This window comes from Natator depressus, chromosome 1, assembly GCF_965152275.1.
Source record: "Natator depressus isolate rNatDep1 chromosome 1, rNatDep2.hap1, whole genome shotgun sequence".
Taxonomy (NCBI): Eukaryota; Metazoa; Chordata; order Testudines; family Cheloniidae; genus Natator; species Natator depressus.
The window spans coordinates 97973289-98000276 of NC_134234.1; the positions used below are offsets into that span (position 1 = coordinate 97973289).

Consider the following 26988-nt stretch of genomic DNA (forward strand, 5'->3'; position numbering starts at 1 on the left):
GGCCACCTGAGTCTAAAATATTTGGTTAACGTTACCAGCAGTTAAATGGGTAAATAGAGTGCACAGGTGGGTTGGAGGGGTCTGTAGTGTAATACTAACACTGGTAACATATTCAGTATGTACAGCTTTCTGTAATTAAGCTGTGCATTTTTGCATTCATTATTTGTAAGGCAGTTTTAAAAAGGATTTTCAAAACTCCACTGACCAGTTGCTCCTGAATAATAGTGGGCTGCTGGGGCTGTGCAAACGGCTTGGCTTTAATTATTATTTCCTGGCAGTATTTGCCTTTTCACAATATAAAATTACAAGACAATATAAAAATAATACATCTTTTCATCACAGGAACTCTTCAACACTGTCAAGTGCAATTTCAGTATTTTAATGCTTTGGGATTTAAGCTTCAGGTCCATTTTCAAAGTGCAAATTCTGCAGGGAGCAAGTTTCCAGAGTTTTCTTAGAGTATCATGTTCTGTACAAAAGACTAAGCTCTTGATTTTGCTCCTCAGGAGGGTCTGCATTTTAAATGAGCAATGCTCTTTCCCCCCTTCCTATGAGAGAGCCCATCCAATGGTTGATAAGGATACTCCAGTTTCTCTTACTGTGGCTATAGTTAATGGGATGCCACAAATTTACATCATTCAGCTCTGAATTCATCTTTACAGCTCACTCTGAGAGATAGCCCCAGTTCCATTTTCACAAATGCTTTTCACATTTTCCATTTTCTTCTTTTCATCCTCATCAAGTTGGGCTTCAATCTCAACTGGATCCACATAGGTGTAAAAATAAGCCATTATGGAAAATATAATGCAAACTGCCATCAGTAAAGCAGCAAACAACACATATTCTGCCCACTGTAAAGAAACAAATGTTAACATTATTTATCTATAGGCATTTCTATGGTTAATAATGATATTTTATTGTAAACAAGCAGACATTCCTGAATTGGTTCAAAAGATAGATAGATTAGATAGATTAGATAAAATCATTATCTATCTATCTATCTTCACACACACGCACACACAAAGAATTATGATGTGGTTTTAGAAGGGACTAGGTACCCAAATTAATGCACTTTGGACTTTTGAGCTATGTCCAGCTATCTCATGTAGATCTAAAAATAAACCAAAGTTTAAAGTCTGGGCATGCTGAGAAGGCTCTGCAGTCTGTTCCAGGTGATGCTGTGGAGTTACTGATTGACTGCCGATGAATCTCTATACATTTCTCTTTGTCTAGAAGGACTGGGACCATGATATTTACCCTAGTGCAATGGTTTTCAACCTCTTTTCATTTGCAGACCCTTAAAAATTATGAATGGAGGTGCGCACCCCTTTGGAAATCTTAGACATAGTCTGTGGATCCCCAGGGTCTGTGGACCACAGGTTGAAAACTACTGCCCTATTGGGAGCTAAATAGGCATTATCCTATTCCCACTGAAGTCTATGGCAAAGCTTCTACTGATTGCAGTGAGTGCAACTTGAACCCTCACATTCACTCAACCTTTCTGTTCTGTGTTTGTACAGCACCTAGCACAATAGGACACTGGTCATGACTAAGTCTCCTAGGCACTACAGTCATACAAATATATAACAAATTAATTAAATAAATAAGTACTCAAGAGGGGAAAACCTTAATTAATCGTGTTTTGTTTTCTTGCTGCTCAGCCTAGCAGGGGTCAGGAATGTCATAAAAGCCCACTTCTAAGAAGGGGGTCATTTTCCCTCCCTGAACTGAAGCCTTCTAATTAAAGAGTGGCACTGATACTTTCTGAAGGGATCCTGCCTAATCCTCTTTGGCCAGAAGAACAGTGACTCTGATGCCAGGTGCTGAAGGTAGAGGTTTTTAAATAATGGGAGGGCAGAAGGGGACTCTGTGGACCTCACCTGTGGATAGGAGAGGAACCCTGGTGGGTAGAAATTAAAAACATGTTTTTCATGGGCTGCCCTATTATTCTCCCATTAGCCCAGCTGTGCTTCTACCATTTGCAGGAGTAGTCTCCCCCTCCTCCTGGTCACTGTAGTAATTTCTCTGTTAGGGTCCTGCACTGAGGATGGAAGAATCCCATGCACTGCTACAGGCTGGAGACCGACTGGCTAAGAGGCAGTTCTACAGAAAAGGACCTGGGGATTACAGTGGATGAGAAGCTGGCTATGAGTCAGCAGTGTGTCCTTGTTGCCAAGAAGGCTAACAGCATATTGGGCTGCATTAACAGGAGCATTGCCAGCATATCGAGGGAAGTGATTATTCCCCTCTATACGGCACTGGTGAGGCCACATCTGGAGTATTGCATCCAGTTTTGGGCCCCCCCCACTACAGAAAGGATGTGGACAAATTGGAGAGAGTCCAGCAGAGGGCAACGAAAACGATTAGGGAGCTGGGGCACATGATTTATTAGGAGAGGCTGAGGGAACTGGGTTTATTTAGTCTGCAGAAGAGAAGAGTGAGGGGGGATTTGATAGCAGCCTTCAACTACCTGAAGGGGGAGTTCCAAAGACAATGGAGCTAGGCTGTTCTCAGTGGTGGCAGATGACAGAACAAGAAGCAATCGTCTCAAGCTGCAGTAGGGGAGGTCTAGGTTCGATATTAGGAAAAACTATTTCACTAGGAGGGTGGGCAAGCACTGGAATTGGTTACCTAGGGAGGTGGTGGAATCTCCATCCTTAGAGGTTTTTAGGCCCGGCTTGACAAAGCCCTAGCTAGGATGATTTAGCTGGTGTTGGTCCTGCTTTGAGCAGGGCGTTGGACTAGATGACCTCCTGAGGTCTCTTTCAACCCTAATCTTCTATGATTTGCAACTTTCAAAGGGGCTGAACTAGCCTGTTTCATGAACAGTGCAGGAATTAGGAGTAGAAAAAGCTTGGGGGACACAGCTGGCAGGAACTCCTAATAAGATTTTTTTTTAAAGAAGAGTTGTTTTAAAATGAATCTTGGAAGAACTAGAGAGTTCCAGCAGAATCTTAAGAAGGTGCTCCAAACTCCAAGCCACCAACCATCTCTGTTTCATATACAGTAGTAAGGAAAGCGACTATTCATAGTATGTGACCCAGGATATGGAGGAGCCCCTCCTCAGAACTGCACCTTAATATTGCACCCAGAAAACCTGGTCACTGTATACTGTATAGTATACACATCAGACTTTATCTAAATAGGTCACAGCAGCTTGTGTGATAATGTTAGTTACCCAATTATCTTAGTGTTCTTCATATGGTCTAGTGAGGCCTTTACATCTGAACTGAGGTCACTCAATTGTAAATGGTAATTCTGCCTGGCTGACTGTGGGTTTCAATGACTCTACTCCAGCTAGTGGTTTGTTTTTAAAAAAAAAAATCACATGCTCTTGTCTTGTTATAACTACAAATCCACCATAGTAACGAAGTGATGCAAAAAGAAGTTTATGAGGCTTATCTATGATTCTTCTCCCCTGTACCATAGCTGTATAGTATACTGATACTGAACTGATATAGTAAGCAATAAGAATACAGTATACCAGTACAGTTTTGTGCTAACGTCTGTTTACCTGCTCACTGAGTTTTGATGCCCCAGCCACAATAAGAACGATGATGTTACCAATAGCCACAGTCAGCAGCCAGCCTGCCTGAAGCACCGATTTCATGTTGGAAGGTGCCTACAGAAACAAGATATTTAATTGAATTGCTTTGCATTTTAACACATCTTATAAAAGTAGATTATGTAGGTTCATGTTCGATCTTTAAAGTTTAGCTGATTCCTAACATTAACCTCAAATGCTGTTGTTTTTTTATTTAAAGAATTGTGGGAAGGGCAGGGAAAGATTGTGGAAGCAGTAAATTTCCAGTATTGCTTACAATACTGCACATATTGTGTACAATGAGTGATTAACAAGCATATTTTACATATAACTCAAACTCACTGGGTACAAAATTGTTGCTGAAATCAGAGTTCACAATAACAAATCAAATTAGGTACTTATAAGGTACCCATCACAACAGTATATGAGCACAACATGTTATAGTACGTATACTATTCATCAGAATGAAAGGAAATGGACATTAAAAAAAAGCACTCATGGTAATATGTGAGACAAATTGGAGTGTCTTAAAAATAAGGGGAGAGAAATTATTTAAGGTGATACAAAGAGGTACACAATTAAACTGATGCAAAAAGCTCTTATTTCAGTTTAAATCAAATTTGTTTTGATTTAGCTTAAATTGACGAGGGACACTTTGAAGCTAAAACAAAATAAACCACTCTGAAATAAGAGTATCCACACAGGAGTTTAAAAAGCAATTTAAATTAAACCAGCACAACATGTGTAGACAAGGTCTCAGTATCTATTCATTCTGTTTTTAGCTTTTCCCCACCCAGAGTTGGCTCCATAACAAGAAGCAGTACACCCCTGGTGCCAAGAGTTTCCATTGGCAGGCACTTTCTATGGTGGAGTGACCTGAAGACTAATGGTCAGATCATCAGCTACTGTAAATCAAATAGCTCTGATGAAATCAACACAGAAGTCATTGAAAAATGCCAGTTTACACCAACAAAAAATCTGGCAACTGTTTTAATTCACATAGATGGCGATGGTGATTTTTTTTTTTAATGATAGTCTAACTGTTTTTCTGTTTGCTTGGTAAGACCATTACATTCATCAGTAAAAGGTAAAGACACATCTCAGGAATACTAATGTAATTGGCAGAAATCTCCTACCTGAGAATAGGAAAATGCCAGTCCAGTGACAGAGAAGACCACTTCACCACATGTCATAATGAAGTACTGAGGGAGCTGCCAAGCCATGTGAACTGTATTGGGTTGGATATCTTCAACATATTTGAGCGCTAGTGTGTTGCTGTTACACTGAAATTATAATAATGAAAATGGTACATTAGAAAACAATAATGAAAATGCTGCATGTTTTCTAAAGATAAAAATATGCTATGAGATTTTCATCAGGGAGTAACCCTCTCAGCTATGTTAAAATAAATCAACAGTGCATAGAGAATTTTAAATTAGTGATAATTTTGTGACTGAATCCATATTAAGACCTTTAAGCCCTGGGTATCTGACCAGGCTCCAGGTTTTTAAGTCTGTTAGGCAGAAACTAGAACCCCTACATGATTCACCATATGCATTTTGATTCAGAATGCAACCCATTACATCCATTATTATTTTTATAGTTTATTAAAACTACATTAAGATAAAATATTCTAATATATAAGTCCATGTAGTTATTTTATATTTCATCAATAGCAAGTAGGTAATTTGTTCAATGGGAAAAATTAAAAAGTAGTGTAACACAAAAGTTATTCTGCATCTTCTAGCAGCATTGACAACTTACCTCTTGAATTACAATAGTGTATGCACTGCCATATCCAAATGATATTGACTGATTTTTGCAAGTCAGTGAATTGTCTGCAAAAACAACAATCTCTTTTCTGAAAAACAAAGAAGTTAATCTAAATAACTCTGGAATTAATTATACTTACATAATAATACTATGAATTCCATGTACTTTTTTGGAGGACAAAGAATATTTTTTTCCTGGAAGTCTTTGGATTAAGGTAAAGCAAAATACTTACACGCCTTTTGTAAATGATGTATAATTGGTGGCAGAAAAATTCTTCACATCTCCAAGATGAGTACCACCCATTGTGATGTTGATGGTTGAAGCCAAATTGTTTATAAATCTTTACAAAACAAAAAGAATACAATACTTGCTTATAAAACAAGACAACATAAGTAAAACTTACACAAAGCTAACATTCTTTACATTATATATTGGCAATGCAACAGATATTTGAAATCATTTTATTTCTCCATCTCATTTGAATAGATTTTGATCATTTTTAAATGACATTTTCTCTTCTCTTTAAAAATGTGTAGCTAATGCAAGAAGCAAAACAGAATCCATCTCCCTTTCCAGATGAATCAATAAGCTAAAACCTGTTTTTTTCAGTAACAAATGAAGATTCAGGTTGAAGATGCACAGGAAGCAGAAACAAGATATTGACTATAAAGATGCCATGTTAACACTCAGCTGAAGTGAAGTAAAGCAAATGTTTATTAACAATACCTGATTTGATTTTTTCCATCTTCTGACTTTGATGTAAGGCCATCAAGCAGCTGGTGGAAAAGACAATTATCATGAATAAAATATTTGTGTTGGTATCTTTGACATGCTATGATGTGCACTATTATGTACCAATATCCACGGTCTCTTACTTCAGAATAAGCCTCCAACGGTAGATCCATACACAGAGTTAGGCCAGTGTCTAACTACTACTTTTGGTGCCTAAATATGCAAGTTAAATCCTCATATCCTCAGCTGCCATCTAACTCTGTAAGCAACTAAATTTCCACTGGTAAAGTCCCCATGGCACCTAACTTTCTGCTGGTGGGCACCTGCTAAGATACCTTAATCTTAATGTTCAGCTCACACCTCAGCCCCAATAAGATCCCCCACATATCTCACCTGTGGGGCCTGATCTGGTAGGCATTCTCTGAGGTTGTCTACCAGGTTGGACCCCAAGCAAAACAGAAGAGGAGGTGATTCCAGTGCTTCCCTTACACTTAATAAAGCAGGATATGGGAGAGACCCAGGTTCAAATCCCCACTATGCCTGAGTTGGAGCAAGGATTGAACACAGGACTCCCACCCCACTGGGCTATACAATATTTTGGGGTGGGCTTTTCTCCTGTTGAAGCTATTCCACTTTGTCTGAAATACTTAAATATTAATTGGGCCAGAGAGAGAGAGAGAGAGAGAGTGACAATGACTCTCTAGGGCACTCACTTATGAGACCTTGGTTCCAATCGCTGCTCCAATGGCTAAGTATTTCATAAAAAGTGGAAAAGCTTCAAGAAAAGAGTATAGTCTATAGCTCAGTGGTTGGGGCACTCACATGGAACGTATGAGAGTTACGTTCAGTTCCCTGCTCCAGCTCAAGCTGAGAGGGAGAATTGAACCCCAGGCTTCCACATTCTGGGTGAGTGGTCTAACTACTGGGTTTAAAGGTGGCACTACTGACTCCTTTTTTATTTTAATTTTAATTTTTATTTATTTATTTTGTGAAAAAGGACTGGCTTAAGCACCTAAATCGAGGAGATGGTTCATGGCTGTGAATCCCTAGCAGAGGATGCCTCCTGCTATTCCAGAGATGGGCACCTACCTCTGGCATTTCCTATTGACTAGCTTGGGCAACCCACCCAGTCACCCCAATCAGCTTGCTTACTTTTGTGAACTCCTTTCTTGGGGTCTTACTTTCCCTATGCACTGGATAGGGACATGTGCTGCTTAACTCAGGGCTGTGGATTCCATGAGGTGGCAGGGCACCTCAGTGCTAGGTGCTGTAACATGGAGGCCTGGTCAACACTGAAAATTTAGATCAACATAGCTTTGTCACTCAGGAGTGTGAAAAATTCACATCCCTGCCTGCCATAGTTATGCCGATCTAACCCCCTGGGTAGATGTGAGCAAGTCAACAGAAGAATATTTCTATCAACCTCGCTACCACTGCTCAAGGAGGTAGATTATCTACACCAGTGGAAAAACCCATGCCATCACCGTAGGAAGAATCTAAACTACGGCGTTACAGCAACATAGCTACAGCATCGTAGCTGTGCTGCAATAGCTGCAGTGTGGACTTGGCCTAAATATAAGTCCCTTTTGCGGACCTGCCCCCAAGTCTCATATTTAGAGTTTTGTTAATATATGTGATTGTTGTGAAGCATGAAACTAAGACCGTCCATTTAAAATGATTTATGTTTATCCAGAAATGTTTAAACTATATATTAAATGACATCTTTCCTTGCTGCTTACACATTAATATAACATAAGGTATAGGTATACAACAATACATATCATCTTCCCACCTCTCTCTCTATGGTTCCCCCTAGTTCCATAGTACTTTTTCTCCCAGAAAGGAGGAGTCACACAGAGCTGGCCTTTTCAACTTCACTTGAAATTAAACACTCTCCATTTAAGCAGATTGGAAGCTAAGAGATTGGTATACTAACTAGGAATTAAACAAGCTTACCAATTCAGTTTGGATGCCACCTGTATTTTTTAGTAAGAGAGTATGACGTTCTTTTCCCGGAAAATTAAGAGGCTGATTTAAGGTTTGATTTCCATAGGCTATATTCATTCTTGTTAAGCTAGTAGTGTCAAATGTCATATAGTTTGTCTATAAAAAAAAAAAGAAAGAACATTTGCCATGTATATTCACATAACTGTGACTCTGTCTATGCATTTATCAGGATCCTGCTGATTCAAGAGTTCTGAAATTTATTAGGTATGTTGCACATGGTCTCTGGTACTTCATATATGTCTCATAAATCCCACTTCAGATTTTTGTTTAGTTTTCTGCATCTAAAAACCACTGTAATCATTTTGTCCATAAATGGTTTTGGTTCATTTCTTTCTTCACACAGACCTCTCCACCCCCAAACAATCCCATTTTCGGTTGAGACCCCCACGTTTACAATACCATTTAAATATCTGAAGCCATTAAATTTATGATTTTTAAAATCCAATGACAATGAATTGACCAAAATGGATTGTGAATTTGGTAGGGCCCTACTCATAGAGTGTGGGAAAGGTAGTATCTCTGCATTGCTAAACCTCCATGAGAACTGGTATTGGTTAACATCCTTGTTGAAAGTCTCAGCAGACAATCCAAAGACTGAATGGTATGGAGGCTGCACTATCCTTGAATGCTTCCTCCAGAGCAAGGTTGAGGCACATTGGCACTGGAAAATCCTACATTGCCTCTGTTAGTGCTGTACCTGTACCATGGTTAAACAGAGGACTTCACTCCTCTGTATCAATTTAACATCTGGTGGGAGCAACAAATTTACTTAGAAATAGAGAGAAAATTATCAGCACTTCCACGTACTGCTGTGAATGAAATTCTTGGTACTCTGAAGTCGTGTGAAGGAAGAAATGAACCAAGTATGTGAATTCCTATACTGGGGGGGCTGCTGTCGGGGATATTGTGCTGCTGCCTTCAGAGTTGGGCAGCCAGAAGGCAGCTGCTGGCCGGGCACCCAGCTCTGAAGGCAGCACCACCTCCAACAGTAGAGCAAAAGGAAGGATGGCAATACCATACCGTGCCACACGCACTTCTGCGCTGCGGCTGGCAGCAGCGCTGCTTTCAGAGCTGGATTCCCAGCCAGCAACCATGGAGCTTCCTGCATCCGGGGAAGGTTCCCGGAAATGAGTCTGACCCAGTCTTGGGAGTGGCCCATGCAGAGGAAGAAGAAGTCCTGTCCTTCCCTAGCCCCTCCAGGACTAGCAGCAGGAGCCAAGTGCTTAGAAATTAAAGTATCCTTGTGCAGGCTTTGTGTGTGTGTGCAGGGGAGGTTGACCACGGCACCCCCCAACCATGGGGTCCTGCACAATAGCTCACTCGCCCACCTTTAAGGCCAGCCCTGGCCCCCCCAAAGTGACGACCCACCCATACCATGCCACCTCACTTCTGCACTGCTTCTGGCATTGCTGCTTCCTTCAGAGCTAGGCTCCTGGCCAGCAGCCACTGCTCTCCGGCCTCCCAACTTGTGAAATGTGGTCTCCCCTGCAATAGCCAGATTTCACAGGGGAGACCAAATTTCACGGCCTGTGATGTGTTTTTCATGGCTGTGAATTTGATAGGGCCCTAACTATATGTAAAGTACAATGGGCCCTGACTTCAGTTAAAGTCTCACAGTGCTACTGTAATATAAATTAATAATAGTAATGCATATGGATATTTGTCAGCTAGAACTGGACTGAGAGGACAAACTCATTTCACAAAGACCAACCATTAGCCATCGGATGGTAATAACTTTTATTCACCACAGACTTATCCTGAACTGGATTTGAACTGACACTCTACAGGTAGAAGATTCTCCATCCCACTGCTAAACCCTAAAATCACCCAGTCCCTCCAGAAGCATTATTTCATAGATATCACTTCTATATAAGTGAAAAAATGACCTAAGTTAGGGATGTGGAGTGAATTCCCCTTTTTGCAGGAAAGAAATAGACTGTTTGATGACAAGAGCAAGATGGCCTGAAAACATAAACTAAATTCTGACAACTCTCACCAGCTTCTCATGCTAATAAACTTTTTTGGTCATCTGTTTAGCAGGAAAGGAGAGCTAATAGCAGATGACATCAAAAGGCTGAGGTGTTTAGTATCTATTTGGCTTCAGTCTTCACTAAAAAAGTTAATGGTGACCAGATATTTAACACAATTAATATTACCATCAGGGAAGGAATACAAGTCAAAATAGGGAAAGAATATTTAGATAAGCTAGAGGTATTCAAGTCACCAGGGCCTGATGAAATTCAACCTAAGGTACTTAAGGAACTAGCTGAAGCAATTTCAGAACCATTAGCCAGTATCTTGGAGAACTCATGGAGGATGATGGGTGAGGTCCCAGAGGACTGGAGAAGGCAAAATATAGTATCTATCATTAAAAAGGGGACCACGGCTGCACGGAGGTTTTTGGGAGCCCAGGGCAAAATCTGAAACTGAGGCCCCCACCCTTCCAAAAAATTTGCAGCCACAGAAATCATTAAACCAACAGTGCAAAAACACTGAAGGGAGGCCAGTGTGGGAAGGGGAGTTGGAGAGCAAGCCTGTCCTGCACTCATTCTGTAGCAGCAGCTCCTGTCTCCTGGGGCTGGGCTCAGCTCCCTGCACCAGGCATTGCAATCTGAAGCATGGCACTGCAGCACCACTCAAGTTTGGCCCAGCCGACCCCCTGTCATGAGGGAGGAGTGGCTGGGCATAAACTGAGTGGCACTGTGACCCAGTGCACCAAGTTGCAAAACCACTTGGTTTGGGGGGCCCCTCTCCAACAGAGGGCTTAGGGCAAACTGGTTCTTTTGCCTGCCCCCACATGGGCGGCCCTTAAGGGGAACAAAGAAAACACAGGGAATTATAGACCAGTCAGCCTAACTTCAATACTTGGAATGATACTGGGACAAATTATTAAAAATCAATTTGTAACCAACTAGAGGATAATAGGGTAATAAGTAATAGCCAATATAGATTTGTCAAAACCAAATCATCTCAAACCAACCGAATTTCCTTATTTGACAGGTTTACTGGTCTTGTAGATAGGTGAGTAGATGTGATATATCTTCATTTCAGTGAGGCTTCTGACATGGTCCCATATGATATTCTCATAAGCAAACTAGGGAAATGTGGTTTAGATGAAATTACTATAACGTGGCTTCAAAACTGCTACAAAGACCACACTCAAGAGTAGTTATCAATGTTTTGCTGTCAAACTAGGAAGGTGTAGCTAGTGGGTAAGAAAGCTGTTGTCAGATTGGAGAGTCCAGATGACACAACAAAAATTATTAAAGGTTTAGAAAAGCTGGCCTATGAGGAAAGTTTTTAAAAAATGGGCATGTTTGAGCAAAAAAAGACTGAGTGGGGCCCTGAGAACAGTTTTCAAATATGTTAAAGGGTGTTATAAAGAGGACAGTGATCAGTTGTTCTCCATGTCCACTGAAGGTAAGACAAAAAGTAATCACCTTAATCTGCAGCAGGGGAGATTTAAGCTAAATATTAGGAAAAACTTTGTAACTATAAGAATAGTTAAGCATTGGAATAGGCTTCCAAGGGAGGTTGAGGAATTCCCATCATTGGTGGTTTTTAAGAACAGGTTGGACAAGGGATGGTCTAGGTTTACTTGGTCCTACCTCAGGGCCGGGGGATTCACTAGATGTCCTCTCAAGGTCCCTACTAGCTCTACATTTCTTGGATTCTATATTAAGATATTGTGCCGATATAATATTCCAATGCATTTTACTATGGTAAAGTCTGCAACTTTTCATGTGCTACCTATTGATGGAAGAAAGACTTCCCTATCAGATAAATATATAATTTAGAGATTAGAGTACAAGTGATGATTAATCACTAGAGCTGACCAATTTTTTTTCTAATGAAAAGGGGGTTTATTGTTGTTTTTCATGAAATATTGTCAACTTTGTAGAAATGTTTGTTTTTTTACAAAATGATTAGTGAGTTTTTTCTCCAACATTTTTATTAAAAAGTTATTAAAAACATTGTTGAAATGGTTATCAATTTTTTCATTTATTAAAATGCAGGTTTTCAGTAAACAAAACATCTTTTAAAAAAAAACTTGTGAAAAATTTAGAAAATAAGTTTCAATTTTTTTTACCAACTCTAATCATTACTCTTTCTTACCGCCATCAGAGATTCCACAGACACATTTTCAACTCCGGAGCCAAAGTCAACTTTTGCAACATCAGTGCCTAAATTTATTACTTTGATTTGGGATTGCCCTTCTTTAGGAAAATCTGGAAGAGTTTTCTTGATGAAAAAGAGTGAAATAAATTAAACAGTAAGTAATATAATATAATGTATAATCACAATGATCTTGGTACTTATGAAGAAAATTAACATCTGCGCGACAAATACCTGTGATTAACACATATGGTGACATGTTTCTGTATGCTTCCTCACCCTTTATACTAGAAAGCCTAAGAAAAGGAACTCCTTTTTCTCAGCAAGACTTCTACAACCCCATACACCTACTATCCATTTTCCTTCTGTGGTTTGCTGTAAACATCAGGACCCTTCGGGACTCAGGGTACAGGCATCAAGGGCTCCTGGGCTTTCTCACAGTCTACAACAGACCATATTTCTGAATTCGCTTTCATCCTATCTTCTGTCCCATTTACAACAGGTGGTGACTAACCAGGGTGTAGCCAAAAGTGGGACCCTCCAGCAGGAAGGTATCTGACCCTCTGTGTTCTGGCCAAAGAGAGAAACCAGGCTCCATTTTCACTTCCCACTTATTCTGACAAGAAGAAGCCACCATATTAGTGGATAAAATGGCTGCTGTACCTGTGTGCATTGAGATTTGGTAGCCATATGCATTTTAATTTCTTTCCCACAAGTACTACCCTACCTAGCTTTTAATGTTATCATCTTTTCCATTGTCTGCATATATCACCATAAAAAAAAGCTCTTTGGTCTTTTTAAAAATTTCTATAGGTGGCTAATCATTTTGGGTGAAATTCATAAAGCAAGATGGAACTATACTATTTACACCAGGTGAAGATCTAGCCCTTTAATCTTATCTTTAACAAGCAGTGTTGAAAGTAAAACTCATTCTGTTCCAATGGATTCACACATTAAATCAACAGCGTTTCACTCTTAATTTGTGACACCACATAGCTCTGGGGTGTGTCACATTTACCCTCCACTCAAAACAAATCAAAAAGGTCAGATATGCAAAAGAATTCCTGAACAAACCAAACAATTAAGTCTTCTGATTTTAAGCTTTGAACTTCAATTAAAAACCCATAACAAAGACAGATATGAATATGTTGTTGAGGAACTCGTTTAGCTTATTAATTTTATCATAGATCACATTACATTCCATAACACATATATACCAACACGTGCCCTTCCCTCTATTTTTTATAAAAACATTCTTGGTTAATTCATATAGAAAGAAATTATTAATTGCTATGGTTTGGACCATTTGCACTCTCACCAAAATCTGTATAATAATTAAAAAGCTAAATAGCAATATCATCATTTGGTTGTGTTTGGCTTAACTTACATCAATTTGAACTTGTACCAGTGCAGCAGCAACAAAAGCCAGAGATGCAAGAAACATACCAACTGTAATCTTCCTTAGGGGCCTAGTATAGCAACAAAAAACATGAATTTTAGGAGTAGTTTTAATCCAAAAACTCAGCTGTGATTTTCCATTCCATTATGGAGAACATTAAGATAACCATTGTTAGTATATTATTACCCTGTGAGTACTGATATGGTTACAGAAGATACCCTGTTATGCCTTACATATCTCAGTGTTAGTTCCCAGTTATCCTTTAGGGAAATCTAGACTCCGTGAAATTACATCACTAGTCCGTTTAATAATCTGTTGCTCAAGATCTATATGGCTCATTTCTATGATTAGCCATCATCTGAACAATTATTAGGTTTGCACAGTTGACCTAAAAAGTCTGATTTACTCAGAAAGGGAACTTAACACATTTAAGGCTGCAAAGAATAAAAATAGCTACAGAAGTGCATAGTTATGGCCTGTACAAAAGGAAGATTACTTATTATGCATATACCACTATGTTAAAATCTGAAAAGTACTGAACTAAAAAAAAATTTGGTTTTTAGGTCTAATGACATTTTAAGAAATGATTAAATTTAGTACCATGGCAATAAAAGTCAGTTTAGGGCAAACTATTTATTTATGGCATCAAACTATGGCTGTGGAGGGCCCATGTATGAAGGAGCCAAGTAACATTTTCATTCCCAGTAAAGAATATAAAATGTTCTGTCTCTCTAATGTAATCAAAATCTTAGTGGGAAGAGGATGGGAGGGCCAGCAGGTTTGCAATAGGGGAGTTTCACATTCCCACAACAATTTTCATAAATGGATAAAAGCTAACTGCAATAAACGGATCAGAAAAGAACAGTACACAGTCAGGAAATTTGATTTTTAAATTTCTCTTACTATTGCTTTATTTGATACTAAATTTATCAATAATTCCCCTACATCAGTTGTGACTGTTTGTTGGGCACACTACAGCTGTAGTACTAGAAACATGGATTGTAGACTTATATAAACTCAATGAGGAAAGCAAGAGAATCAGAGAAAGAACTCAGGAATATATTGTAAATACCAAAAAGAGGGAACTTTAATTTGAAACCCTGTAAAAATTAATTAATTAATTACTTTTAAAATTCCAGTAACAAAATTCATGTAGCTTCTTTATAATGGATCACCCTTTCCTAAGACTCAGTTATGAGAGAGCATCTGGCTGAATTCTAGCCTAATTTTATGTCTTCGTGCCACTGAGTCTTAACCTGGAATGACTCCTAAAAATGGGAGACCCATTTTATAGTGTATAGAATTATCTAGACTTGGGGGGAAAGTTCTTTTTTCAATTGAGTTAACTCAAATCAAGCTAACTTAACACACCTGAAAACCCTATTAAGCCAGCTTGATTGAGCTATCTCAGTTGAAAAAAGTACCCTTTTCCCTTAGTTGTTTCAGCCAATGAACCTTTTCCATCTTTCCAAACTGCATTCCTATCCATGCTGTATTGCTATTAACAGATTGTGCTACATGAAGGTATAAATAGCAGCACTCACAACTAGAGCTCATGAGGAAATGGTTTTTCTCTTCCATTAATATTTTTGAGAGTTCAAAATTTTTTCCTGTCTTGATTCCGGACAAAAAGTTAAAATCTCAAAAATCCTCGTGAACCAAAAAAACAAATTTTTACCATTTTGGATCAATCAAACTATTTTGTTTTGATTGATTTTGCCCTTTTTTGCAACTTTTTTTCAGTCTAAATAGTTTAAATTTTGAAAGAAGTAGTCATTTTGAACCATAAAAATGAAATTTTTAACTTTGACATTCTATTGCCAAACTTTTTTTCTTAACATTTACTTGAGTCAGGAAATTTATTGGACCTGACCCTACTTTGCTAACAGTTTAGTTTTCACTGAATTGGCAATTTTTACAAAAAAGTGATTAATCGAAAAATTCCTGGCCAGCTCTACTCACAACGTAAAGTGCAGTCTAAGATCTACCAGAAAGTATATCTGGCTTCTTCCACTTCTGAGGCAAAAAGATACTCGCACAAGATAGGAGTAACTATGTGTCTATTTTTTATAATAGAAAATAGAAAGAAAGAATGAAGAAAGGAAGAAACCAGGTTGAAATCCTGGTTCTCTTGAAGTCAGTTTGATTTATGACATTGACTTCAAAGGGGGCAGGATTTCATCTCCACTCTGTAGTTTGCCCCCTGGAGCTGGGTTCTCCTCTTTGTTCTTAGAGCTTTATATATGATTGCAACTAAGTGGTTCAGAAACATAAAATACTTTTTATATTAACTCATTATTAATAGTTCTACACCTTGGATTTCCTTATCTTAGTGAAAGCTTGCTCTGTCACAATATTATCAACACAGCACTTTAAGATAAATCATTAAAATACACTGAAAGATTAAATCAGGCATATGAATTAACTTACGTGAAATTGATGTGGCATTTTTTAATTAAAGGATAAACCACAGTGTCTACGACTGGGACCATAATAACAATCAGAATCGGGTTCACGGTCTGTTGGATGTAAAAATCCAGAAAAAGAAGTTAAGGACTTTCCAAAGTCTTTTTTTTAAATAGTGATTTAAAAAAAAGTCTTTGGGGAGTATTTAAAAATATCACAAATGTAGTTTAGTGTACCTGCATCTGGTCTGGCTGGATCTGAATAGCTCCCTAAGGAAAAGAAAAGGTAAATATATTTTAACATTAGAAGACTAACAAAATGCATAAGAACAAATTAAATGTAAATAAATCTTTAAAAATTTAAGATAAAGTAACCTACAAAGTTTCCATCCATTGTTGTGGCTTGTAATGTCCATCTTGATCCCTTAATAAAACAAAATCATAATGAAATTCTACAATAAAGCAATCTGCTGTAGTTACTCCTGAATTTTTTTAGAAAGGGAAGAATAGAGAGGGTGGGGAATCATAATAAAGTAAGACAAAAACTTTCCTTAAGATTACTTCCTTACTATTCTCTGTCAATCTTTGACAAAGGTGTGATCCTGAACTACTAAAGGAAAATGTTGGACTTGCAATGGGGTCTTTGGAGAGCAGCTTTATGGCTGTCTTCCACAGTGTCTGCACTCAGGGAATCCTCCTCCAGACAGAACTGGGGCTTTTAGAGGCCTTTTATGCTGCTCTGGTCTTTTTTACCCAGCATATAAGAGCTGGAACCGAGATGAGGATTTTATCTTTAATATTTTTGCTGACATTGTGTCAACTTAGATTTATTTTGTAATATATATGTTTGAAATAATTGATCATACAGGTAAAACTTTACAAGAAGCAGTTAGTGTATAATAGGAGAGATAAATAAAATAACTTAATAGGTACAGTATATGAATAACTGTGTAATTCATAAGTACCATTTTTCATTACCACCAATTTAAATTCTGCCCACTGATTTCACAACATAATGACTGAATATAATTGTACATGTACTTACAAAAAAATTACACTTTTTTTCTACCTTACCTGCTGATCAAAAAGTGCCCAGAACATGGGTAGAGGAATATACAGGAAAAGCACCTTCAAGACCATCTTAGTTTGTGTAATAAGTCGTTTCTATAGTGAAGAACAGTAAATAAAAAAGTTGCTAAAAATAGGTAAATTCAACAAAACCACAAGTTTTTATATATATATATATATATATATATATATATATACACTAAGACTAAGACTATTATTCATATTTTACTCATACTATTGCTATTCATATCATATTTTAATTCATATTAGAAACAAAGGTCCTGATCATGCAAGACTTAGACACATGCTAAACTTTACAGATTGTGAGTAGTGCTTTAGACTTCAATGGAATTATTTACAGTCCTTTAAAGTTAAGCACATGTGTAAGTCTTTGCACTACTGGGGCCTAAATTAAGGTGAAGGGAATAAACGGACAAAACGTGTGCAGGTGTGTGTGTGAAGAAAGGACAAGAGGGGTTATGTAAATAAAGTCCACTATTACTCAGTAAGGTCTCTACATATATGTGATGGTTACATTGAACTAGACTTTGTTTTTGTTAGTTTGTATTATTTTATCTCATTTCTGATAGGTGATGTTGCAGAAACAAATTTTTAAGAGGGATTTTAACAATGAGGTGGTTCTGAGGAGCGTTTTCAATGAATGAGGGCTACATATAAGATGTCATGTAGGCAGGAATCAGAGAAGAGACAGAAGGAAGGTTGAGATTTGTGTCACCATTGAAAAATCATCAGGGAGTGCGGGATACCACCTAAAAGGAGACATAGATTGGGGCTGAATAGCTGTAGGGCTTTAAAAGCCATGACAAGGAGTTTGAACTCAGTATGGATTACCAGTGAAGGGATGCCATATTATAATAAAGGCCCTCTGCAAAGCAACACATTACTGCTCTGGTTACACTTGATTCATATTTTCAAGCTTATTTTCACAAGCATGAGGGCTAGGAACTTCAGTTTGTGTGAATTGTTATAGGTCATTGGTTTTGAGGAGCCTATGACAATTTCACTGACTGAGGATTTGCCCCTATTATATTTTTTTAATGTAAGCTTAGATTCTGGAGCACAATTCTGCAGCTTGGAGTGGATTCGTGGACAAATTTCATGACCATGGAGTCCACTGGGCATTGACTACAATCCTCATTAGTGTAAGGTGCATTGTTCACATGTGTTATCATATATATTGTGTGTTTTCATTCAAAGTGTATTTTGAAGCTGGATCGTTTATATTAAGGCCATAAAATCTACATTGGAGATAAAATACTTGGTATCATATTGAAACTGCTACCAAGTAATTTTAAGTATTTGTTCTGAGAGAAATACAATTATGTTCAGCCCACTAGAGTTTCCTCAGTGCGGTATGTGATCATGCACAGAGCCCTGATACCTGGAGGACAATCTGAAGTTACATTAAGCCATGATGGTAACCATCCTGTCTTGTCAGAGCAGTAAGATCTAGCTAGAGCACTAGCTTCCGATTACTGTAGACAGACACAGCATTAGCTCCCCTGGTATTTGGTATGGGGTTGCATAACTAGTGAACAAGGGAGATGGAACAAAAAAGAAAAAAGGGAGGAAGGCATTATCTATCTATCCATGCACATGTGCTCGTGCACACACAAATGATACTTACATCATACTTTTCACTAGCCCAGTCCAGCCAGTGTTCTCTTGTGGGGAATTGTTTGCTGCGATGCTGAAACCTGTTTTTGACAGCAAACTGTGAAAAGAACATTAATAAATTTGGATTAATTACACTGAATACCATTTAAACATGACGCAACAAATATTTGTAACTATAAGGTTAAAGTGACTTATTATAATAAGAGAAACTTTCTTTCAGAGCAATTTATAGTCTTCAATTTATTTTTAATTTATTTTTATTATTATTAAAAGGTAAATGTTTCTATGAAACTGTTTTAAACACTTAAAGGAAGTGTTCTGCTATATGTCTCATATGTTGTGGATTCAGTAAAACATTCCCAATATCAGAAGAAACCAAGCAGTTCGGAAAAATAGGTATTGCCTCTTAACACTGGGTGCTGCTGACAATTCTCTGAGGCCTTGTCTACACAGGTTTTTGCAGAGTACACTTTCAGTGTTTAATAAAATAAGAAGATAGTTTCAGTTTTACACAGCAATTCTTCAGAATGGAATTACACTTTAAGGATAAATTTTGTTTACATGAAACATTAATATGTATTTTCTAATGAATTCCTCATGCCAACAAAAAATATTACTGCTAGAGTTATACTGGCAGACCTGTATGTGGGGGGCACAGGACTGGAATAACGGGGGGGGGGTACTACAGGTCAGGATTGAGGGAACCTGCATTAAGCCCCACTGAAGTCTCTGGCACAGCTGGGCCCTGATCTTGCTTGAGGCCTCAAGGAATCATGATAATACAACTAACTAACTACATAATAGTAACTAACATTTACTGAAATTAAGAGACCTTAGCAGCTGGATTGTTTAAAAGTGGATGATTTGAAATCAAGTCAACACAGGATAATTTAAGGTGTGTGTGTGTGTTAGGCTCAATTAAGAAAAACAAATAGAAATCAGAGAGAATATCAAAAACTCAGAATCTTCTTTTACACCAAAAGATCAGATTAATTGTGACAGAAATAATTGCAACATTATGGTGGAATTTTACTCCTGACTGAAATGGAATAAACAGTTTGCAAACTACAAAGTTTATGAATGTCATAAAAATTATCGATAGGTAATAAAGACCAACTCCATTTGAAAAGTCCAGCCACGCTTTTCCAGGTAGTCTGGCATTACTTACTCCAATGCATTTGGAAACCTGGAGCATTATATTGCCTTGAGGATGAGCTTTCTTGTACATTTTGCTTCCAAGTATGAACACTACTACAATGAGTAAACAGAAAAGCATTTCAGGATTGACTGAAACTAGAGGAAAATACTTTGGTATACAAAATATAATGACAAAGAGGTTAAAACAAACCAAGTCTGAGTGGGAAACAGCATTTTAAAGAGCAATAAAACAGTTATTAACATATTTTTCAATTAATTTTTAATCAATCTAATATACTTTATCAGATTTGTAAACAGATTCTTATGCAGTCCTTATTCAGGCAAATATCTGTTGTCTTCAGTGGATAGGAAGTTTGCCTGAGTAAGGACAAAAACAAAACAAAACACATAGGGCCTTAGGTCTGGGTCTGCTGTATTTTACTAATACAACCTCTAATTAAAGATGTAATTTTGGAAAAGCAAGTGTATTGGATAGTGCAGCTATTTTATCCTCTATGGAACTCTGAAAGGCTTCTTATAACAAAATAATTCCTTGGTCTTTGGACTGCAATGCTCATTGAGCAGTGCAGCTGGTAAAATGCAGTGGTTTTTCATAATCAAGTAAATGGTTAGATATAGAAGGACAATGCAATATTTCACCAGTGCATCTGCAATTACTGATTAATATATTTCTATTCTATTTCTATTCTGTGCTCATCTTAATTTTGGATATTTGATGAAAGCTTTGAAAAACCTCCCTTATTTAAAGCTTTCACATTTATTTACTGCCCATGAATGCTCCTGATAGTACCACATAAACTAAAGCAAACTGTGTAATGCAGAACGTTTAGGGTTTATTTGAGGTTTTGTCATGAACACAGATAAGGGGCAGTATGTTCTTGTGCTGCCTCTGGAGCTGCTCTCATGGAAGTTCCCCCGCTGTTCCAGGGAGGGAATAAACTGCACCAGGTCTATAGCAGGAACAGAGCAGGCTCCCTGAGATGCTGGCACAGCAATGTACATTGTGGGGGGTGGAAACAAGGGTCTGTCCACTCCCATCCACGTGCATGAAGAGGGATGTAATAGATCTGTGGATCTTGCTTCTCCTCTGGTGCAATCACCCATGATGTGGGTAGCTGGTGCAGGGGCACATGGAGACACATCTTGCACTCCCTTAAGTCCTGGCACTGCCACGCAGGCCAGGCCACAATTTGACCCTTAATAGTAAAACTATTTTTATTAGACAATTTCTCCTTAATTGTCAGATTTTGATTTGACTGCTATTTCCAGAGCAAAGGTACCAAGCCTAACCCTTCATTTGTGCCTCTAATACGAGATCTCTCTTACCCCCTGATCAGGTTTTGGGATGTTGTGATGGAGTCAGGACTAGTAACCTGAGGAGATGTACTCCATCAATTTTCTACTTTAATATTTCTGCCATAGTTTGAACCTTGTCCATAATGCTATGTAACCCCTGATCGTTGGTACATAAATGTATGTTTATACTTTCCCTTTCTAGACTGCAGCAGCACACCCAAGCAATTACAACACATGGAGCTCTCTACCATGCAAATATATTCATCTGTATGGTGTTAATCTGCAGTAATGCAAATGCTACATCAGGAACTTTGGATTATAAAGAATAAGGCAGCCTCCCCCTTTAACTCCACATTTCTAAGCAAATAGTCTTATTTGCCCTTCTCGTATAAAAAGTGGCCAATATAATAAAGATAATTTATGCAGTAAATAAAATGGAAAACATGCAACATACCCAATGAAACAGCCATAAGTGCGGCAGGCACTCCAAAGGCCAGTGGGTAACACTGTTGCTTGGTGTGAATTCCACATTCTTCACCTGAAGGAAACAAAACAGTGTTAGACAGGAGTTTTGTATACTAGTGTCAGCTAACATTGAAGCTATAAAATTTACCTAGGAGTATACTAGCCTGCTAGCAACTAATCTGTCTTGCTCTGACAGTTCAGTCAGCTTTCTAGTCAAACCATTATATAAAGTCCTATCTTTCTTCCTTTGGTTGACTCTTTCTGTTCAAACCGCAGAAGGCATTTTCAATGGTATATCAGCAAAGAAGAGTCTTGTATATTTTTTCATATGCTCATCTGCCATCTATCCTAGGAAGGATAGGAAATTGTGTTAACTAATAATAGCATGACAGCAATGAACTGGAATAGAATGCCAAAAATCAAAAGGTCCAAGTCTGAGCTACGCTTATTTGGGATCATTTGTATAATTCACTTGTGGCTTTGCCATTCTTGAGAAAGCAGCCATTCCAAAGTCATGACAATAAAACCTATAATCCATCATACAGCAAAACACATACTCCACTTACATATGTATGCGTGTGCATGTCTGAATAGTCACTACACTATATAATCAGAGTTAAACATAGGAAGGAAGGACAGAAAAACAAGTATATTTAATCATGTACAGTTTATTAAGGAATGAACCCAGATACTGGGAATTTAGAATTTGCTTTACATTTAGGAGGATGTCACTTCCATTAAAAAAAAAATCACAGAGACCTTCCTAATTAGAACACATAAAAACTTCCATTTTGATAGTAGTAAAATTTTGACTTAATTTGTTGTATATTTTAAGTGTGTATGTGTCTATATATTATGTATGTGTGCATCTTTTATAATACCCTTAAGCCTCTGAATAAAAAGCTCCCTTTCTTCTTCCCCCTCCCTCCCCCCCACAAAAGAGAAATCTAATGATACTCTTTTCCTCTCCTTTTTTTGTGATTTTAGTGGTGATTTAAAAGATGCTGTGTTAAATATCACTGTAGAACAAAGCCTTCTTTGAGCTACAAAAGAGTCACGGTGCTGGCTTCCCCACCTTCCTATCGGGTGTGAAAGTAGTGCAGTCTCCATGGTCATTCAACTTTTAGCCTCTCTGAGACTGCAAAGAAAGATGCCAATTAGCATCAACTATGACAGTGAGGTTTTACGATACTGACATTTCTACATTAGAAATAAGCTGAAACTATAAACATGTCTCATAAGCCATCAGATGGTAATGACTTCTGGGTGGACTCAAAGTAATTGCCTAAAACTAAAATACCCTTATCCAGTACTAATCCAATAAGTGATCCAGCCCCGCTGCCTTATTCTTTTTGCTCTGCTGTTTAACCACTTTGTAGACAACATCAGTGCAAGTTTACCTCTGAGAACTGGAGTGATTATAGTAGAGAGGAGACTTCCAGCATTAACAGACAAATAAAATAGAGAAAAGAATTTACTTCTTTGTTTTTCCTGCAGTGAGAGTAAGAAAATAAATTTTAAAAGAACTATTTAGAACATGGTTAGTCAGTATTATGTTGATCAGACTTTGCTGGCCTAAATTACAATGTAGGATTGGAGTCAGCTCAATAATTAGTACTGATGACACAGTGTATGTATTTGTAGAGAACACAGTAGTAGGATCTAGTTCTTCTTTTGGACACCCAAGTACCAGAGCAATGGGCACCATCTGAAGATGTATATTTATTATTATTAAAAAATGAAATATGAGCCCAACTATGTTTGAAAAATATTGTTACCTGTTCCTCTTCAAACTGATCTCCACCAAATGCTGATACACAGGGCTTGATTCCACCAGTACCAAAGGCAATTAAGATCAGACCAATCATAGACAGACCACTGGGGAAGGGGGAAAATGTCACTCGGTTTACTTTAGTATAGGTAAAGGAACATCACACAAGGAGAAATGCCCATGCTTGCTAATAGCAAGAGCATTAAACAAAGAAATTCTTAACTGTGTCCTAACATTCAAAAATGTCATTGACCAGTTTCTGGTCTATATATGCCACTGGGGTGGCTTGAAGGAAATGTAATGGGCTGGAGAAGAATTACCCCAGTGTAGGAACAGCATAGGGCTGAGTTAAGCAGCCCTACACTGCCCCAATTAGATGCACCAGCTTGGAGGGCATGCTGGGGCCAGGGACACAAGGTGGTGCATTAGGGATGGAGGTACAATTGTAGCACTAAGCACTATGGGGATTCTGGACTTCAGAGAGCCTATAGGCAGCTCACCCAAAGCTGCAGTAAGTTAAAGCAGCTCTTGGGGCTGGGCTACCTTATACCGGGGCCATTTCAGGCCCTGCAGCAGCCCAGAATGCAGGCAGTAGAAAGGTGGCATAAAACCATCTTTTCCCCCGCTCATCCTGGCCTGTGCTTTCTGTGCTGGAAGTGCAGGACAGTCTCTAGCACATGATATTCTGCTGTGCCAGAAAGCAAAGATAAAGTAATGAACTTTAGCTTGTTCTTAAGATATTTTTCTTGGCTCATTTATCTGGGAGAAATACTCTATTTTATTCAGGAGTCTGATATACTTTCCTTGGAAATCAAGATGTAATTTTATGAAGCAATGTGAATGGTGTCGTATGTTGCATAATATATTTCTAGATGTTAAAATTCCAGCTCCAAAATCAGATGAAAGTAAAATAGGATATTTTATTAACTACACAGTTTCAGAGAATCTATTTTGCACAGACCTTGTGCAGTGATGAAAATCTGTAGTCTGACTAGCAAAACTCACAACATGTATACTTCATACTCAATATAGAGTTAGTCTGCCTTTGTAATCATTCTCTTACAGAGTTCAGATTTAAAATAACATTTGAATGAAAGAGGTCTGCCTTAAGGTAAATGACTGCCTCACTTACATTAAGTGAAATCAGTATTTGAATTTTGCACACATACTGTGAAACTTTTCAGGTGCATAAAAATAAAAGGGAGAAACTGTTTAAGTAGTGAACTTCATAGGTTCTCTTCTCTAAGACTGTGCAATCTTGGGGAAATTGATTGTGTAAATTCAAGCTGCTCTAGGGCAGGTTTTTAAGCAGCAGATCAATATAAATTTCAGTGGTCTTTGCCACATTATAGGGGTCATATAACAACATGGATATGACAGCTTCCTTATAAAAGTAGCAGTAAATAAGGAGAGGCTGATCATTAGACAATTTAAGTAACAAGTACAGTAAATTAAAGAACTAAATTATTCCATCATGCATTAATCTGGAAGACAGAAATGTGTAATGCAACTTACATGTGTAATGGAATGTTATCAGGAATTCCATCCCTGTTATAGTCTGTCAAGTCATTTATGGAACTTACTGCCATGACCGCCTGTCCAATGGTATAAACAATGGACAGGGAGACAATGGTCCTGTTGTAAAGGAAGAAGACAGAAAACATGTTTTTTTAGCTGCACAGCTAACTCAGATTTCTTTCTAGTTCACAAGAATGTTTCAGGCAGAAAGATAATTGGTTAGAATAAACAGGATGAATAAATCCACCATGAAATAGCTATGAGAATCTTATCACAAGATACTGTAAATATATCAATACATTTCCTGAATAATAAACAATTTATCCCATACCAGTTATACTTTTGATACTTTATTTTAAAAGTAATCTCCTCTTAAGCAAAATAAATAATTTAATTATATTACTTAATTAAATTAAAGTAAGGTAATGAGACAAAATATATTAGAAAAAAGGTGTGTATTCAGGCATGTTATTTAACATCTACATATTGTGATTGCACCATCTACCAGTGCTTCAGTGATTTCCTCTTTAATAACCAAGTGAGGAAAAAAGTAATATTGTGAAATTTAAATGGAATATATTGTGAAATTTAAATTGTATATGCATTCTACCTACAATATTCAACCTATGCTCTGGGTACATAACTATTTATAGTTTTCTAATTTTCTTCATTGAAACTGAAGTGGGAAAATAATGAAAACTACACATAATGAGAATAGCCCATTAGCTGGTTCACTTAGATTAAAGTGTATTCATCTATGAAAGACTAAAATATAAGACTAGCATCAGGACCGTAGTGCCGACTGCGAGCACCAAACATGACTTTCTCTCTTGCCATTGCATTGGGCAACTGAGTGTGCATATTGTAGTGTGATCAAGAAACTCATAACTTTAAACTTATGTCCATTCTTGTTTCACAAAGCCCTTAAACGTGTTCTTTACTTTAACTTCAATGGGACTTAAACATGTGATTAAAGTTAAGCATGTGATTAAATGTTTTGCTGAATGTTTTCTTAGTACAAATCCACAGACACCTACATTTGTCTCTAATCTCTGTCAGTTATAATAATTTTAGGTATTAGTTTTAACGACAATGGGAAAAACATTTCAGATAGGAGCGAGACTTTGTCTGAGCTGACAGTGAGAAAATCTTGTTGCTGTTCTTTATTTGGGAGGCTCAGATACTACAGTGATGAGGACTATATAAGCAATAGAGAGACAATTTATGCCAGGGGTGGCCAAGCTTACTGACCCTCTGAGCTGCACATGACAGTCTTCAGAAGTTTGAGAGCTGGAGCACACCTGCTGGGGTTCAGGGCTTCAGCCCCACTCCTGCTGAAGCCTGAGCCCCAGCAGACATACCCCACAGGTCTGAAGCCCTGAGATCCCCACCCCTTCCTGTTGGGCAGAAACCCCGACCCTAGCACCCCACTTCAAGATAGAGGTCCTGAGCTCCCCCCACCCCTGAATCTGGTAGGTGGAGAATGGGAGGGTACCTCGGGGGCTCCACGAGCTGCATTTTAACTGTAAAAGAGCCGCATACCGCTCACAAGCCATGGTTTGGCCACTCCTGATTAATGCCATTGGTTCTGTATAGTTTACTTGTATGTACAGCACATTTCAAAAATGCTATGTATCCTCTTCCACAGACTAGAGCTCCCTGTCCAACAAAGTATGGAGGAAGTCCCTGAGGGTACTCCCACACAGAGATAGTGTACAGGTACAGTGGATGGGTTACTTGAGGATTGACCCACCATGATATTAATGCTATAATTATTAGTACTTTGGCTAACCTCCACACAGTCCTGTCTGTTAACGTTCCTCATGAATTTTACAGTAGTTTTTTGCTTTAAAATGACACAAAAGCATATTTTAGAAGTAAATCAAAAGTTTTATATTATTCCCACTTGCCAAGACTCGAGTTCCAGGTTCCAATGGAGTAATCCAATTGAACTCATAGTAAGCCTTTGCAAGATCAGGGATTTAAACAGTGTGTTACTTTAGACCTCTAAGTCTAACATTTAGGTGCAACGGGCAATCACAACCTCCTGCTTGGCTGCCACATAACCCTATAGATGCCTATGTTTCCCCCATTAAAG

General features: G+C 38.1%; 1 protein-coding gene across 1 annotated transcript in view; it reads right to left on the reverse strand.

Moving 5' to 3' along the window:
- Positions 1–656: 656 nt before the first annotated feature.
- SLC15A1 (solute carrier family 15 member 1) overlaps positions 657–26988 on the reverse strand; it is a 32976-nt gene continuing 6644 nt past the window's right edge. The window contains exons 5-23 of the mRNA XM_074974709.1: positions 24888–25007; positions 23380–23479; positions 23002–23092; positions 21591–21674; positions 19851–19933; positions 18693–18779; positions 17051–17140; positions 16356–16400; positions 16214–16246; positions 16002–16090; positions 13560–13641; positions 12173–12298; positions 8006–8152; positions 6044–6093; positions 5550–5657; positions 5309–5405; positions 4681–4827; positions 3515–3622; positions 657–851 (exon numbers count right to left, since the gene is read on the reverse strand). Of these exons, the coding sequence (XP_074830810.1) occupies positions 657–851; positions 3515–3622; positions 4681–4827; positions 5309–5405; positions 5550–5657; positions 6044–6093; positions 8006–8152; positions 12173–12298; positions 13560–13641; positions 16002–16090; positions 16214–16246; positions 16356–16400; positions 17051–17140; positions 18693–18779; positions 19851–19933; positions 21591–21674; positions 23002–23092; positions 23380–23479; positions 24888–25007 (1882 nt within the window). The remainder of the gene's footprint in view (positions 852–3514; positions 3623–4680; positions 4828–5308; positions 5406–5549; positions 5658–6043; positions 6094–8005; positions 8153–12172; positions 12299–13559; positions 13642–16001; positions 16091–16213; positions 16247–16355; positions 16401–17050; positions 17141–18692; positions 18780–19850; positions 19934–21590; positions 21675–23001; positions 23093–23379; positions 23480–24887; positions 25008–26988) is intronic.